The 15,322-nt window shown below is 33.9% G+C and overlaps 1 protein-coding gene across 1 annotated transcript in view; it reads left to right on the forward strand.

The window, feature by feature from the left end:
* The first annotated feature begins 1,148 nt into the window (after positions 1-1,148).
* LOC150104897 (ankyrin repeat and sterile alpha motif domain-containing protein 1B-like) overlaps positions 1,149-15,322 on the forward strand; it is a 124,738-nt gene continuing 110,564 nt past the window's right edge. The window contains exon 1 of the mRNA XM_090395083.1: positions 1,149-1,252. Within this exon, the coding sequence (XP_090251209.1) occupies positions 1,149-1,252 (104 nt within the window). The remainder of the gene's footprint in view (positions 1,253-15,322) is intronic.

A 15,322-nucleotide genomic window follows, 5' to 3' on the forward strand; every position in this document is an offset into this window, starting at 1 on the left:
TCTTACGTTAATTTCAATACCACGAAACTACAATCTGAAAAAAAAATAAAATAAAACATATTGTGATTGGTATATGGGACCTAACTTTGGTAATCTCTGTATGTTATATTAGCAGTTAGGAGATTTGATGTAATAATAACATTAATATAATATATTAATAATGATATTTTTGTGTTTCTTATATCAATCCCATATATACTAATATCAGTCCTATATATTAATAGTGTATAGTACAACAAGTTAGTAATATGCTAAATCCATATATATATATATATATATATATATATATATATTATACTACAGTAGTTAACTTTAACATAATTAATTATTAATTATGAAGTTAACTGCTAACTTTAATATAATATAGAACTTGTCAAAATGATATTATTATTTAAATTAAATAAATATGCAATATCTACTCTTTAACATTACCTTTTCATGTTTTGTAGCAGTAAAAACTATTTAAAAACTATATCGGTAAGAGAACTGTTTTTTTTTTAACATCCTGAGATCATCTTACCAGTTACGAAAAAATCAAATTGTGAGCATCAACAAAGAATCTGTAATCCTATTGTTAATTTTCAGATGGTGAAAACAGAAGAAACACAGTGACAGTACTATTTCCATTAATAGGTAAAATGTACTAAAAAATACTGATTTATCTAAGTGAAAGAGATATTTCCATTTCGTTATTTTAAAAAAAAAATGAAAAGAGAAAGTGTTGGTTTTTCTATACGTGAACTCGCCATTTGCATCAAGCCGCTCTCTTTTCTCTGCACTGAGCCGGCACCAGTTGTCAAGGTTACGGGAGCTGAATGAAGGCTCTGTGTATTCATCTAGTCAGTAACCGCAGTTTCGTACAATCCCAAGAGTTTCCTATTTATCAAAATCCTAGCAATACCTACAAACATCAAAATAACATTGCAATCAGAGGAAGATAATAAAATTAAGCGATAAATTTTTACTCGGTGATCTTTGATCATTATGAAGAAATATCGACCGATTACCGCAACCCGTACAATCCTCTCGTTCATCGGTCGACGACAGCTACTAAAGCACTCCAAAATGGACGCCAGTGCCAAACGGTGAGCCTATATATTGTACAATGTGAAATTGTCTCTGGCGCGTGCTAGCGCGTCAGGGTTACAATGGGGAAGGAGCAAGAACTTATAGAAGCAGCCAGGAGTGGAAATCTAGCAGTTGTGGAAAGAATTCTAAGCCAGAGGGCCAAGAGATCAGGGCCATTAGCAAGGTAGGTTGAGTCGATTCATTGTTATGGAGGGGACGGGTAGCAGCTTGCTTTAAAAGAACTGCTCAATACGCTATAAACAAAGCTATTTATTTGTGCATTTAAAATTCCAGTATCTCTGATAGCCTAATATTCAAAATATCAAGTGGAAAAAACAAATAAAAGAAGAAACAACGGATGTAAAATTTTCTGGGAATTACGCTTTATTATTATTATTAATATTAGAAATTCATTACTATCCAGCGATATTTTGATCACCTGATAATCTGCATATTACACAGGCTGCCCACTATTTTTCATTTCACCATATTAATCCAATCATATTAATTTCACAACCGTAAATACAGAGATAAATATCACAGTATTTGTGCGATAACAGCGACACCATTTGGCAAACAGTAACCATTTATCTGTATTGGATCGATAAATCTTGGACATTAGATCTTTGCAGTGTTAGGACTAGTGGTGTAGCCAGTGAACAGCGGTAGGGCTGTCTTGTAATACGGTGAGCATGTTTATAATCAGTGGAAATATTAATTTAACGACACTTTTCTGAGTTGTAGCATCATCTACTCTGCAGTACACCCGGTTGCTATAGCAACGGAGCTGCTGTGAGTGTCGTTGACATATTCTCTGGTTCCAATATGGCCTTAAACAAGAAGTTTTCAATTTTTCTTTCATCAGGAGTGGGTGTACGAAAGAAATGATGTAATTAAACCAGACGGCAGCACAGGATGAAAAAAAAATAAATAAAAAATTCGCCTTAGATCTAATATACACTTTTCTTATCTGAGATCCTTCTGGTTTATTGGTTCATTTTGGTTAAAAGTGAAATGCTTGACGGCCATTTATATAAAGAATCATGCGTTTTGACGCAGTAAAATTGTCGAAATTATATAAATATCTGAACACTTTCTCTCATTTTTTTTTTTTTTTTTTTTTTTGTATTTGCATAGTCTACACTGGCGTAAAATTATCGCATCTTTGTCACAAGATATCCCAATTAATCTAGGATAAGAGTGTGAATTGAAATATAAAATATCGTAATTAATCAATTGATCATTAGAATTAATGTACATTAATTAGCTATCAGGGCTTGAACCGTATGATAATTATTGAAATATGTTGATAACATGAATTCAATAACTTTTGTTTCTTTAATAGATCTATAACATTCTTTTTTTTTTATTAAAAAAAAAGACTGTATTTTCTATATATTTGTATTTTCAATGTAATTAAAACATTACTTTATAACTTTTATTGTGCTTTTTTCATTAGTTTTACAAATTTACCATTTCCTATTCAAACAAATTGTTCTTTCTGTCGTAATTTGTCGGGCGTCACAAAAATTATATTATATAAAAATATTTTATTATTATCAAAATGTATATGTTTAATTTACTTTAAATAATATCTTTAAAAAAAACTAAGTAATATAAGAAAATATAAAACTACCATTATTTTACTGATATAAGTCTCATACTAGAATGTAAGAGAGATGTTTCTAGCTTGACCATGCGGAAAAGTTCTTCAGCAAGGCACACTCTCATCCCAACCCACTAATCAGACAAGCTTCCAGTTATGGTGAACATGACTATTGCAAACATAAAAGACCCAAGGCAATCCTGCTTTCAGCAGAACAGAGCTAATTCCATAGTTCACAAAGTGCGAGCATAAGACTCACAACACCCCCCCACCCCATCAAGCCTCTCGATACAGATAAAGGGGAAAATAAAAAGCATTTTATGCTTCACCCAGCAAGCCAGTAACGTTGTTGTTGTTGTTCTAGCTTGTATATATATATATATATATATATATATATATGGGAATAAATTTTTAACTTGGGTATATTGTATATTAGGATAACCAAGCAATTTTATATGCTTGGTTATTTTAGCTCCTAATCCCAAGTGTGCAAACAATTAAGTTTGCGCCTGAAACAAAGTTCAAGTCTAAAGATGGTACAACACCAGGGCAACTCATTGTAAAGGTGGTTAAAGCTTTGATCACTATTCTTAGTATTTTCCCATAATGTAAAGCACATCTCACTAGAAGATGTATACTGCAATGCATTATATAATTCTATGATGTATAATGCATTGCAGTATACATCTTCTAGTGAGATGTGCTTTACATTATGGGAAAATACTAAGAATAGTGATCAAAGCTTTAACCACCTTTACAATGAGTTGCCCTGGTGTTGTACCATCTTTAGACTTGAACTTTGTTTCAGGCGCAAACTTAATTGTTTGCACACTTGGGATTAGGAGCTAAAATAACCAAGCATATAAAATTGCTTGGTTATCCTAATATATATATATATATATATATATATAAAATTGCTTGGTTATCCTAATATATATATATATATATATATATATATATATATAGCACCAACACTCTTTCCTGGACATCACTCAGGCATTTGATAGAGTGTGGCATCATGAACTAATTTTTAAACTACACGAAGTTGGTATTCCATTGGCACTAGTTCTACTTATCAAATCATATCTAAATAACAGAAAATTTAAAATAAAACTCAACGGTATTCAGATCCACAGAGAGGAGAATCACGGCCGGAGTCCCTCAAGGCTTTCTGCTATCTCCCCTACTCTTCTCCATATACATGGCAGATCTCTCCAAACTGTCTCCAGCTATCACCGCTCTGTATGCCGACGACACAATCATTATAGCCAGATCCCTCCGTCCACACCTGGCCACAATCAAGCTGCAGAGAGCAGTCAATGAATTGGAGGATTGGTACACCAAAAGGCGTATCGCAATTAATCCATACAAAAGCTCTGCAGTACTTTTCACCAGACGTAAAGCAGAACCAAATACAAGCATACAAATGTTTGGTAAAATCATCCCTTGGCGCAATTCTACCAAATATCTGGGAGTTCATCTTGATAGACGTCTAAACTTCAAGTCACATATGGATAGTGTTGCCACTAAGGCACGTCAGACTATAGCACAGCTATATCCACTTTTGAATAGGAACAGCTTCCTAAACATAAGCAACAAAATCCTCCTTTTCAAATCGGTAATCAGACCACAACTAACTTACACCTCTCCAACCTGGGGTCACACGACTAAAAGCAACATCAACAGACTTACAGATAATACAGAATAAATGCCTAAGAATGGCATTTAATGCCCCATGGTTCATCAGAAACATCCAGTTACATCAAGAAGTCAATCTTCCAGATATTAAGACCTACATGACCAGCATTGCGGAGAAATTCTTCACAATCACGGATAATCACCCAAATCAGCTAGTTCGACAGACAGCGGACTACAAGCCCTCAGATCGTTTCAAACATAAAAAACCGAAATCCTCCATCGCAAGAGAAAGCTGATACAGCCTAAATGCTCACAATGAGCGGGTAAATTACCCACAATAATCTCATCACCCACAATCTAAAATCCAGATGAAGGGATAAAGAGTCAAGGACTCAGTCCATCAACCAACTAAGTTCAAAGTTCAAAGTTCTCGCTTGCTATGAGGGGAGAGAATTGTTCTTTTTAAGACTTCCAGGGTAACGAATGGCAATGCTGCAGCCAGTGAAGTTTTAACTGAGGCGCGGCTATTGCCGTTACCCAGCTATGACTAAAGCTTTTAGCTCATTAACAGCTAATCCACACAGATTTTCTTCATTCAGATGACGGGATAAAGTGTCAAGGACTCAGTCCATCTCCTAGTTCTTTTAAGAACTCTCGCTTGTTATGTTCAGGTTATTCTTTGAGTTCATTTTGTTTTTCAGTTTTCATATGCTGTTTTGATTTCGAGTTTAAAAATAAACATTGTTCGATCATAAAGCAACAGCTTGTTTTACATGTATTTCACCAACTATTGTTTAAAGCTGAATATAGTTTTCTAGCATAGACCAGAAACTATGCTTACTGGATTTTTTAAAACTATTACTTTCCAAAAAAAAAAAAAGTAGTTTTCATTGATCAATTTAGTTAATCTAAATATCTGAATAAAGAGTTAAGTATCACGACAGCGAATCACAAGTAGAGTATAGAAAATCTTTCTGTAATTTTTTTTTCTCGAATTTATGCTGAGGTAGAATGAACTCTACTACTTTTATAACACTTGAAATTTTAGAAAGCTGTAAGAAGACAACAGTGAAAACAAAAATCGAAGATATTTTTATCAAATGACTATTAATATCTTCAATATTACAAATATTTCCGGGTTCGCTGTGATAACTAAAACACCATTCTAATAGCATAAAATATTGTGCGAATTTTTATAATAATTTCCATTAAATATAAGATGAGGAAAATAAGGTGAAATACACGAGGCTGCATTTATTTATTTAGTCTATATCAGTGGTTCCCATTTTTCCACTTGTGTACCCCTTTTAAATCCATTTCTATAAATTGTACCCCCCCCTTGGTTTTAAAATAGCTGTTTTTAAATACTGACACTTTTGTTCAGTACCTATCTTAATGTCTCGTAAAATAGTGGAAAAAAAGGAATTACTGATTATCACGCCATTACTGATTATTTTTCTTGTACCCCTGAACGGACCAGCACGCACCCTACCCCCGGGGGCACGCGTACCACCGGTTGGAACCGATGGTCTATATCAATACCACACACACACACACACACACACACACATATAAAGGAAGCTTGAGGCCAAATTTTCATCGAAAATATTATTATATTATACGAAGAATTCAAAAATATCATCAGCCAAATTAAGTTCTATTTGTTCACCAGTTTTTTAATGAACCTTTGTTGTATAACATCTCATACTGACAGGATATTTTGCGAGAACAAAGTTGGAAGTATTTCGCCTCCCTTAGGGTAAAAGAGTTTGCAATTCATCATCAACTACTACCTGATTCAAATTTATTTTCTCTGTTTAGATTCTTTAGTTTATTCTACGGTTTCAGTGATGCGAGTAATGTTGTGCTGGCTTTTGATATGCTAATGATGGTGCGTTTGTCATTATAATAAGTCCCGCTTAATTTGAACGGTATGAAAGACTATCTCTTACGCTTATTTTTCTTACTGAGGAGTTCTATTTAAACTAGGTCTCTTTGTCGTATATTTAGCTCTAGCGTTAATATGCTCCATCGGTAATGTTCTCTGTATGCCAAGGGACATACCTGGATTAGAGAATCTATCTTTATTTCTACTTGAAGGCACCACTAATCATAAACACTGCAATTCTGAAAAGTTGCACTACGCTACACTACGATGCCAAAAATTCTGTGTTGATGGCAGCTCAGCCTCTTTGCCTTATTGCTCTGTATTATTACAGTAGTAGGGGGGGGGAAATCACATAGAAGTTGATATTTTTTGATCTTAACCTATACTTCATTTTAGTTTTTCATGTGCAGAGGCTGAATCGTTAAATTTTTTTTAATTATTTCTGGCTGTTACGTAAATATCTCTGGATCTTTTATCTGAATTCTCATTTGACCAGTCATTACAAGGTAGCTAAAATAACTAACTAACAAAAGTTTCACCCATCATAATATAAATTTATCAATCAATTACTCAAAAATATTTCAGGCTATTCACTATGCATATTTATATAATAAATATTCTCTTACAAATATATAAATAAATTCCTAAACAAATAAATAAACTCATTACTATAATAAGCATTCAAGTGTATAAGTGTGTAATAAATTATCCTCACGTAAGAGAAGAAAATATTTAATCTCAACTTGATACTAATGGGTTTCAGCATTGGAACCCATTTCATTACCCTCTATGAGCGTATCCGCTCATCAACCAACCTGCCGTAGGTTCTAATCTCACCATGGATGCCTGTAACTGTCTTGAGATGGTAGATGAATTTCATCTCCCAGCGCGAGACCACTGCCTTGCTTACTGGAGGCATGAAGTGACTTGAAAAAAGTTCCATCTTTAGTCCCTAGATCAGGATTTCCAGATGAAGAAGAAATAATTAAAAAAAAATACATACGTTTTAATGAATGCATAGCATTTTGTCGGCTGTTAGCAGATAGGAATTCGATTCATACGATGTATATACTATTTCTACGTTAATTAGTTTATACTAAGGAGAAATATAAGGAGAAATCTTATATATATAAACTATTTTTATAAGAATGAAGAAAAAAGCAAAAAAGGCAAAATTCTCTTTGAAAACCATAATTATTATATTATGTGTGGATTTAAAATAGAACAAAGACGTCCACACACCTCAACGGGGTTGGATCAGATTGTTGGGATCAATCGACCGTGAGATGCGGTGATTGATTCATTCAATCCAATGCACTTGGATGGTAATGGATGGCAATGCTGTAGCCAATGAAGTTCTAACTGAGGCTCGGCTATTGCTGTTACCCTCCTGCCACGATCAGAGCTTTAATTGCTCAATAACACCTTATCCATACACTGTCCTCTACAGATAACGGGGAAGATGAAAAGCATTCTTGCTTCGCCCCTTTAAGCCAGTCCGTATAAGGACTATAAGGACACACCTCAACGGGGAGATGTTGATTAATAGACCGTGAGATGCGGTGATTGATTTTATACCCTTGGAGGTAATGAATGGCAATGCTGAACCAATGAAGTTTAACTGAGGTTCGGCTGTTGCTGTTACCCCCTTGGGCGATGAAATTCGTGAGTTTTTGAGTTCGCTCTCTTAAGGTTGTTGCCTTAAGGGAGCAATTTGAGTCTCCGGGGTAGGTGTTCTCCGGCACGGCCCGCTGAGGGGCTTTGTCGGTGAATTATTTTCTTCGGAATTTGAGCGGTTTTGCTTGGTGGTGGGGAGCCCGTCGCTGAGTGGAACCAACGCTGAGATATGGATGATCTTTCGCCCACTAGGGAGTGGCCTAGAGATCGTCCGATTTTTTGAGATTTCACCTTTACTTACATAGTCGGTGATTAATACCCTTGAAGGGTAATGGATGGCAATGCTGTAGCCAATGAAGTTCTAACTGAGGCTCGGTTATTGCTGTTACCCTCCTGCAATGATCAGAGCTTTAATAGCTCAATAACACCTTATCCCTACACTGTCCTCTACAGATAACGGGGAAGATGAAAAGCATTCTTGCTTCGCCTCTTTAAGCCAGTCCTTATAAGGATAAGGACACACCCCAACGATTTCGGGTGGAGAATCGACCGTGAGATGCAGCGATTAATATTCCAGGTCTACCTACTCACTGATGAGATCCCAATGAGGGCGGAAACCGGTGCGGGGCGAATCTGGCCTTGAGACTCCGCTTGGAAGTAGATTTTTGCCTGTCTCTGAGTGGGGCCACCATTGAGATTATGGCTCTGCTTGGTGGTGGGGCGAGCCTGCGACTGGGTAGAGCCAATGCTGAGAAGTTCTTCTCGGTGATGGGGTGAGCCTGTCATTGAGTGGAACAACGCTGACTTTGGCGATCTTTCAGGATCGTTTCATTTTTAGAGCCCGCTTTACCTATACATAAGGTGATTAATACCCTTGGAGGGTAATGGATGGCAATGCTGTAGCCAATGAATGAAGTTCTAACTGAGGCTCGTCTATTGCTGGTCCCCTCCTGCCATGATCAGAGCTTTAATAGCTCAATAACACCTTATCCACACATTGTCCTCTACAGATAACGGAGAAGATGAAAAGCATTCTTGCTTCGCCCCTTTAAGCCAGTCCTTATAAGCACTATAAGGATAAGTGTTGTATTTGAATTTCGGTTTTCTAATAATAAATCTATTCCCTAATATTTTCCAATAATAAACTTATACTTCCATAGTATATTTTCTAATTTCAATATTATATTTGAATTCTGATCTTCTTATAATAAATCTGTGCTCCGGTAATATATCTTCTAATCTAATATTCGATTCTGTATTGTGTAAGGATATTTGCATTTTAGTAAATGAAAATATTAAATTTTATTCAATGGAATGAAAATGAAAATGCCATTTTTATTTAATTTTTTTTCATTGATGCCTATTTTAGTAAATCTTAAACTTGTCCAAATCCATAGACGTCTTTTTTTTTTCGCGACAGTCTAGAGTTGTATCGTATGAAGTCTATATGAGGCCCAATGTTATATAATTTAGTAAATTTATATTTCTGATATCTGAGATCATTTTGATATGATCAGGAAATAACTACCGTATATGTAGTCGTATAAGAAGTCTCAAATACTACAGAAAATCCCTCGAAATCATGGGTCGTCTTATACGGCGAGTATAAAAAGGGAAGCTTAATTTCTTGGATGAACATTTAGGTAGTCACAATACATCGTTATATAAGAAAATAGGCTGTGTTTATAAACAAATCAGATTAATTTTTTGTTACATAAATTTATTTAAAATATTACAATAGATAATATTAGATGATAGATATCTCCATTATACCGTCTTAAAAAACAAATAATAATTATTAACCTCAATTTTCATGTTAATTTTCTTCATAATCTGTTGAAAATAGTTCTTCAGATTCATTGTTTAAATGACCGTCATATGGATCCCAGTTCGAATCCGGTGAACTGATTTCGTTTTCATCATCATCAGTGTCCCACAACAGATCATCTTCCGTACCATCCGTAAGATTAGAGATACCACACTTTTTTAAATGATTTTATTAGTCTCTACTTTTATTTTGCTTTGATCACAAAATTGCGCAGAATATCAAGTGATGCAGCGCGCATAGATCCACCGTTTGTAAATGATTTTTCATTTACAAACGGTGGATCTATGCGCGCTGCATCACTTGTAATCATCCAGTCAACATCCAATTATTCCACTCTTCTCGCATGTGATCTTTAAATAGTTTGTTCAAGCAGACGTCTACTGATTGCAATATAGAAGTTAAACCACCTGGTATAACAGCAATTTTTTTATTATTGTTTTCTAGAAGACTTTTAGTATTCTTAGTTAAATGACTACGAAACGTATCCCATACTAATAAACTGCGTTTCTTCATCATACCGCCTGGTTGTGTGTTCCACACATTATTTATCCATAATTTCACACCATTTTCGTCCATCCATCCTTTTTCGTGAAAATATACAAAAGCACCTGAAGGAAATTTTATCTTGGATTTAGTTTTACATTTGAAGATGATCATTGGTTTTAACTTGGTTCCATTAGGCAAACATGACAACACAACCATAAACCTTGTTTTTTCATGACCTATACTTTGAACTAGCACACTCTTACTACCTTTAGACTCCACTGTTTTATTGCTTATCGTATCAAAGCTCATAGGAGTTTCATCCATATTTCCAATATTTGACAATAGAAATTTATGTTCTTGTCTCAACTGAATAATAAATTTATGGAAACTGGTAAGTTTGTGGTCAAGATCTGCTGGTAGTTTTTGAGCAATTTTCGTTTTTGTCATATTACCAGATTTGTCTGTTCATAAAACGATTACACCATCCTGAAGTAGCTTGAAATTCTATACTTTCATCCGGATTCAATCTTGATCTTGACCATTTTAGTGCATATGTTCTAATCATATTTCTTGTAACAAGATAACCATTCTGCCTTTGTTCGAATACTCATTCTGCACCTTGATTTTCCAGTTGCGGTGATCATGGGATCACCCATCGGGTGATTCCCGTTCTCATCGTACATTTTTTCTTTGGCAATTTTTTTTAAAATATCTTCTTTCTTCCTCCATTCTCTTACCATCTTCTCGGTTAGGTCAAACTTTCTTGCAGCAGCACAGTTATTAGTTTGCTTTGCCATTTCAATTACCCTTATTTTAAATCGAGCTTCATACTTTCTTCGTTTTGTTGCTGGTTCCATGATTTTAAATGATAACAATTTTAATAATCCTAAAATTTAAAAAAAATGCAAAATAATAATTGATAATTGATTAAAATTGAGGGCTAATCACTTTTAATTAAGGTAATTCGCGTAAATACTAAATCTATGCTTTGCAAAAACTAGCGGATATGCATAGATATAAAAATAACGGATATAACAACAACACTTAACGTTGCATTAATACAAGAAAGAAGAAATTGAGGGGGGGGGGGGTCGTCTCATACAACCGACATAAGCTTAAAACCTAAAAATAATAGGCCTCGTCTTATACTGGAAAATACCGACATATACGGTATTTTCCAGTTCCCAGAATTATGTTTTAAGATTCTTCCATTATGCGCAATAACCAGTGAGTCAAACAATGAAACTTTTACATAATACTATATTCAACATTAATTAAACGAATAAAATTATTTTAAAAAAAAAACTTCCCAGCTTATCTGTAAGAATATTTGGCAGCATTGAACCCATTTAATTATTCTCTAAATAATAATTATTACAAGGTATATCTGAAATGATAACATAATGAATAACTTTTTACAATATTTCTTGAAAGGTATTAAATATAGTATTATAAAATATATTATAAAATAAAGTATTACCCTAATTATTTCTTTAGTGTGTAGTGTCTCCTTTTATTAATAAGCGTAATAATTAAAACAAAGACAGATTCATTGCAGGAAATAAATACATAAATATAAATTTTTATGAATATAAAGACAGATTCAGATATAAATGAATTGTTTTAATGAAAAATATATATAATGGGAGGGTGAATGATAGATACTTGGGATGATGAACATTGTTATATAAACTGGAGCAAATAGACTTGGATATGAAGCTTGTGACGTGGATAAAAAGTGCGGCTAATGGATAGACATCATAGAGTAACTCATGGAGGAGTTGAATCCAGGAGAAGATGCGTGACATCGGTCTGTATTCGGGACCACTGCTATTTAACTTGTACATTAACGATATACGAAATAACGTGAGGGGGAAATATTCAGTTATTTTCTGATGACGTAAAACTGGGTAGAGCAATAGTTAATAAGGATGATGTCAACTTGCAGGATGACTTATATGGACCAAGTATAAGATTATGCATTTTGGGATGAAATTATTATTTGCTATTTATTGCATTGATGGAAATGAAGTGCAAGAAATTACGTGACCTAGGGATTTTGGGATGCTAGGGAACTCCAGGTTAAAGTTCAGAAGCTATATGCAAAAGTGACTAAAATAACTCATAGGTTTATCTGGTTATTGAAGAACATATTAACAAGCACAGATAACGAGGTCATTATACTTCTTTATAAGGATTTGATACAGCCCCCATTACTTGGTATGAATCTGGTTACCTGGCTTCATTAGAGATGGAGAAGAGATGGAATGGATCCAGAAGCGAGTGACCAAGATGATGGCAGGTCTATGGGATGCTCCTTGGAGGATAGATTGAAGATCTGTGGATTAAACAAATTGGCGGATAGGAAGAAAATTGGGGAAGATATGATAAAGGCATATAAGTTACTTTATGGTTGTTAAAGGATTGACATTTTTCAGTATATGACTTGTATGGTGAATACTAATGGTCATTCCTGGGAATTCAGAAATAGTTTAGTTAAAAAGGGCGTGAGAGCTAGATATTTTGCTTGGAGGGTGGTGAATGAGTAATAGGGGTGCTTAAGTTAACTGTGAGTGCTGTGTCGGTGAATGAGTTCAAAGAAAGGATAACAGATATTGTGCAAATGAAGGATAGTATTTGGTTTTCGGAATGTAAGTGGACCTCCCACGATTATTCTGCGGACTCCATGGAGATGTCATTAATAATAATAATAATAATAATAATAAATGGTGGATGAAAATGGTAGTGAACGTTGAATTTTGATCTAAACAAGAAAAATACAGAATAATAGTAAAAAAAAAAGAGAGTGTGTAAAAGAAATAGAATATAGTAATGATGGCCAATGAAGTATAAGAACTAACATTAATTGGCTGTCTTCTGTAAGTCTTATCCATGACTTGGAGATATTGAGTAGCCTTTAATTCTAGCATGAATTTTCTAGGCCTGCAAGAGGTAATAAGCAGGTTCCTCAACAGTATTCATACTTAAGAGAGTCAAAAATTTTTAATTTCATTACTTTTTTGTATTAATTGTTTTTGGATACGTGGCACATAATGTCGTTTCGTCCATTTTATTACTCGTTTCTAGCACATTTATGTGAAAGTGGATTTTTCATATATCATCATCATCCCCATCCGCCTAAGGCGAATTGAGGCTACCATGAACAATAGATTTTCAATCCAGTTATTTAAATTTCTAAGTGTTCATACCCCTTGTGCGCTTGATTATTTATTTATTTTTTTTTATCAATTTCCTTCTAGGTTTTCCCGGTAGTATCTTTTCTCCTATTCATCCATTTGGGAGAATTTGATGAATTCTTTTAATAGGACACATGTAATTGTTTTTCTTTTATTCTTTTTGTTATCGAAATATGACAGTGCAATTCTTCGCTAATCTGACTGATTTTCATTTCAGCCCACGTTTTCTTTAATCGACAAAAACTGAATACAGAAATTAAGTAAATACCACTTCTGATATGCGAATGAAGTTTTATTTTAATTTTAAATATAGAAAGTCTATTTAGTATTCCCAATTGTATTTTTATTGAACTCCACAGGGTTCTGCAATAAAACTAAATTGGCAAACATTGCACTAGAATAAAAATTGCTGATGATGTAAAGAATCAAATTAAAAGAATAATAAAATAGGCCAGCCCAGTACACTAATAAACAAGCCTTAGCTCAACCACGATGCTAATGAACTAACTTTAGAATTTTTTGTGAGATTTTTCAATTATTGTAGCGCATTCAAAAGTTCTTCGGTTTCATTTATGGGTAAAGATCATTTAATCATTTTTTTCTTACTATAATCCTTTAGCAAATGACTACAGACTTCTGCTTTCTTTCACACACATCTTCATACGAATACCCCACTGCTCTGATATTATCATGTCTCTCCCGAGCATAAAAAAAAAATGCAAGCCTTCGAAAGGTTTACATGTCATAATTTCCACCCTCAGAGGCGTATGTAATGATATTTTTTGCTCCCACACTTCTGTTGCTAGATGAGAAATTTCTGGATTATAATGCTCAGCGATTATCAACAATGCATTCTTTATTTTCATTAATCTTCATAATTTTACTCTTCTATAGAAAGAATGCATCTGTTTTCTTGTCTTGTCCTTTTTTTTTAATGACATTTGAATCTGATCCATTGATAAATAGAGGACCCTTTGGGTCGGAGAAGACAGTTTCTTCCTTAATATCTAATCCAATATTCTTATCTTTCCCTCAGCTTCCACTTCAAGCAATGACAATGACTTTCAACCGACGTAATCATCATCCATTGTTAATACCAATAAATTCTGGTTGGAGTCTGAGAAGGAGGTGGGGGGGGGGTAATTGTGATACACCCGATCGGACAGCAGTACGTAATTTCGGTCCGTTATGTACATTTGTATTAACCATAAGATATAAAATACAAACAAACAAAAAATGTAAAGTTTTTTGGGTTTTTTTTAACCTCAAATCGAAATTTTATTGGCATTTTGAATTCTATTGCTGTCATTTTTCAGAACAGAGAAGAATGCTCTTTTTTGAGAAAATATAATTCCCAAGATAAATTCCTATTTATTAGTAAAATGTATGATATTCTGTTACGTTCAACCATTGCATTTTGTACTATATTAATTACAAAAACTTTCCTAGACAGTATTTAATTCCCTATATTTTTACGCGACTGACGCCTAGAAGGGATATAAAACGCTAGTACCATTCATTGGATAAAGATTTTTAGAAATTTTATATATATATATTTATTAATATATATATATATATATATATATATTTACATAATTCGGAAAAAAACCTGCTCTAGAAACCAACCATGGAGTTTTTCTTCAACTCACTGGAGAAAAAGGATGAGGTTACACATGGGTTAATAACATTCACAAAATCAATGTCCTCCCCTGGATTTGAACTTGCAGCATGTTGTATTAATCATAAGATATAAAATAAAAACAAAAAAAATGTAAATTTTTTTTTAAACCTCAAATCAAAATTTTATCGTCATTTTCAATTCTATTGCTGTACGGTGTTTAAACCATTATCCATTCAATCACCCAGATTGGCAAATCGTGAAAATGCTACTGTTCAGTGTTTAAATAAAATAAAAAAAATACATCTCTATAAATAAGTCCCATTTTGTGTATTAATCACAAAAATACTATTTACTATATCTCGTGGCAATTGGA

Source organism: Typopeltis vanoorti, chromosome 7 (genome assembly GCF_054136105.1).
Source record: "Typopeltis vanoorti isolate ZY-2024b chromosome 7, IOZ_Tvanoo_1.0, whole genome shotgun sequence".
NCBI lineage: Eukaryota > Metazoa > Arthropoda > Arachnida > Uropygi > Thelyphonidae > Typopeltis > Typopeltis vanoorti.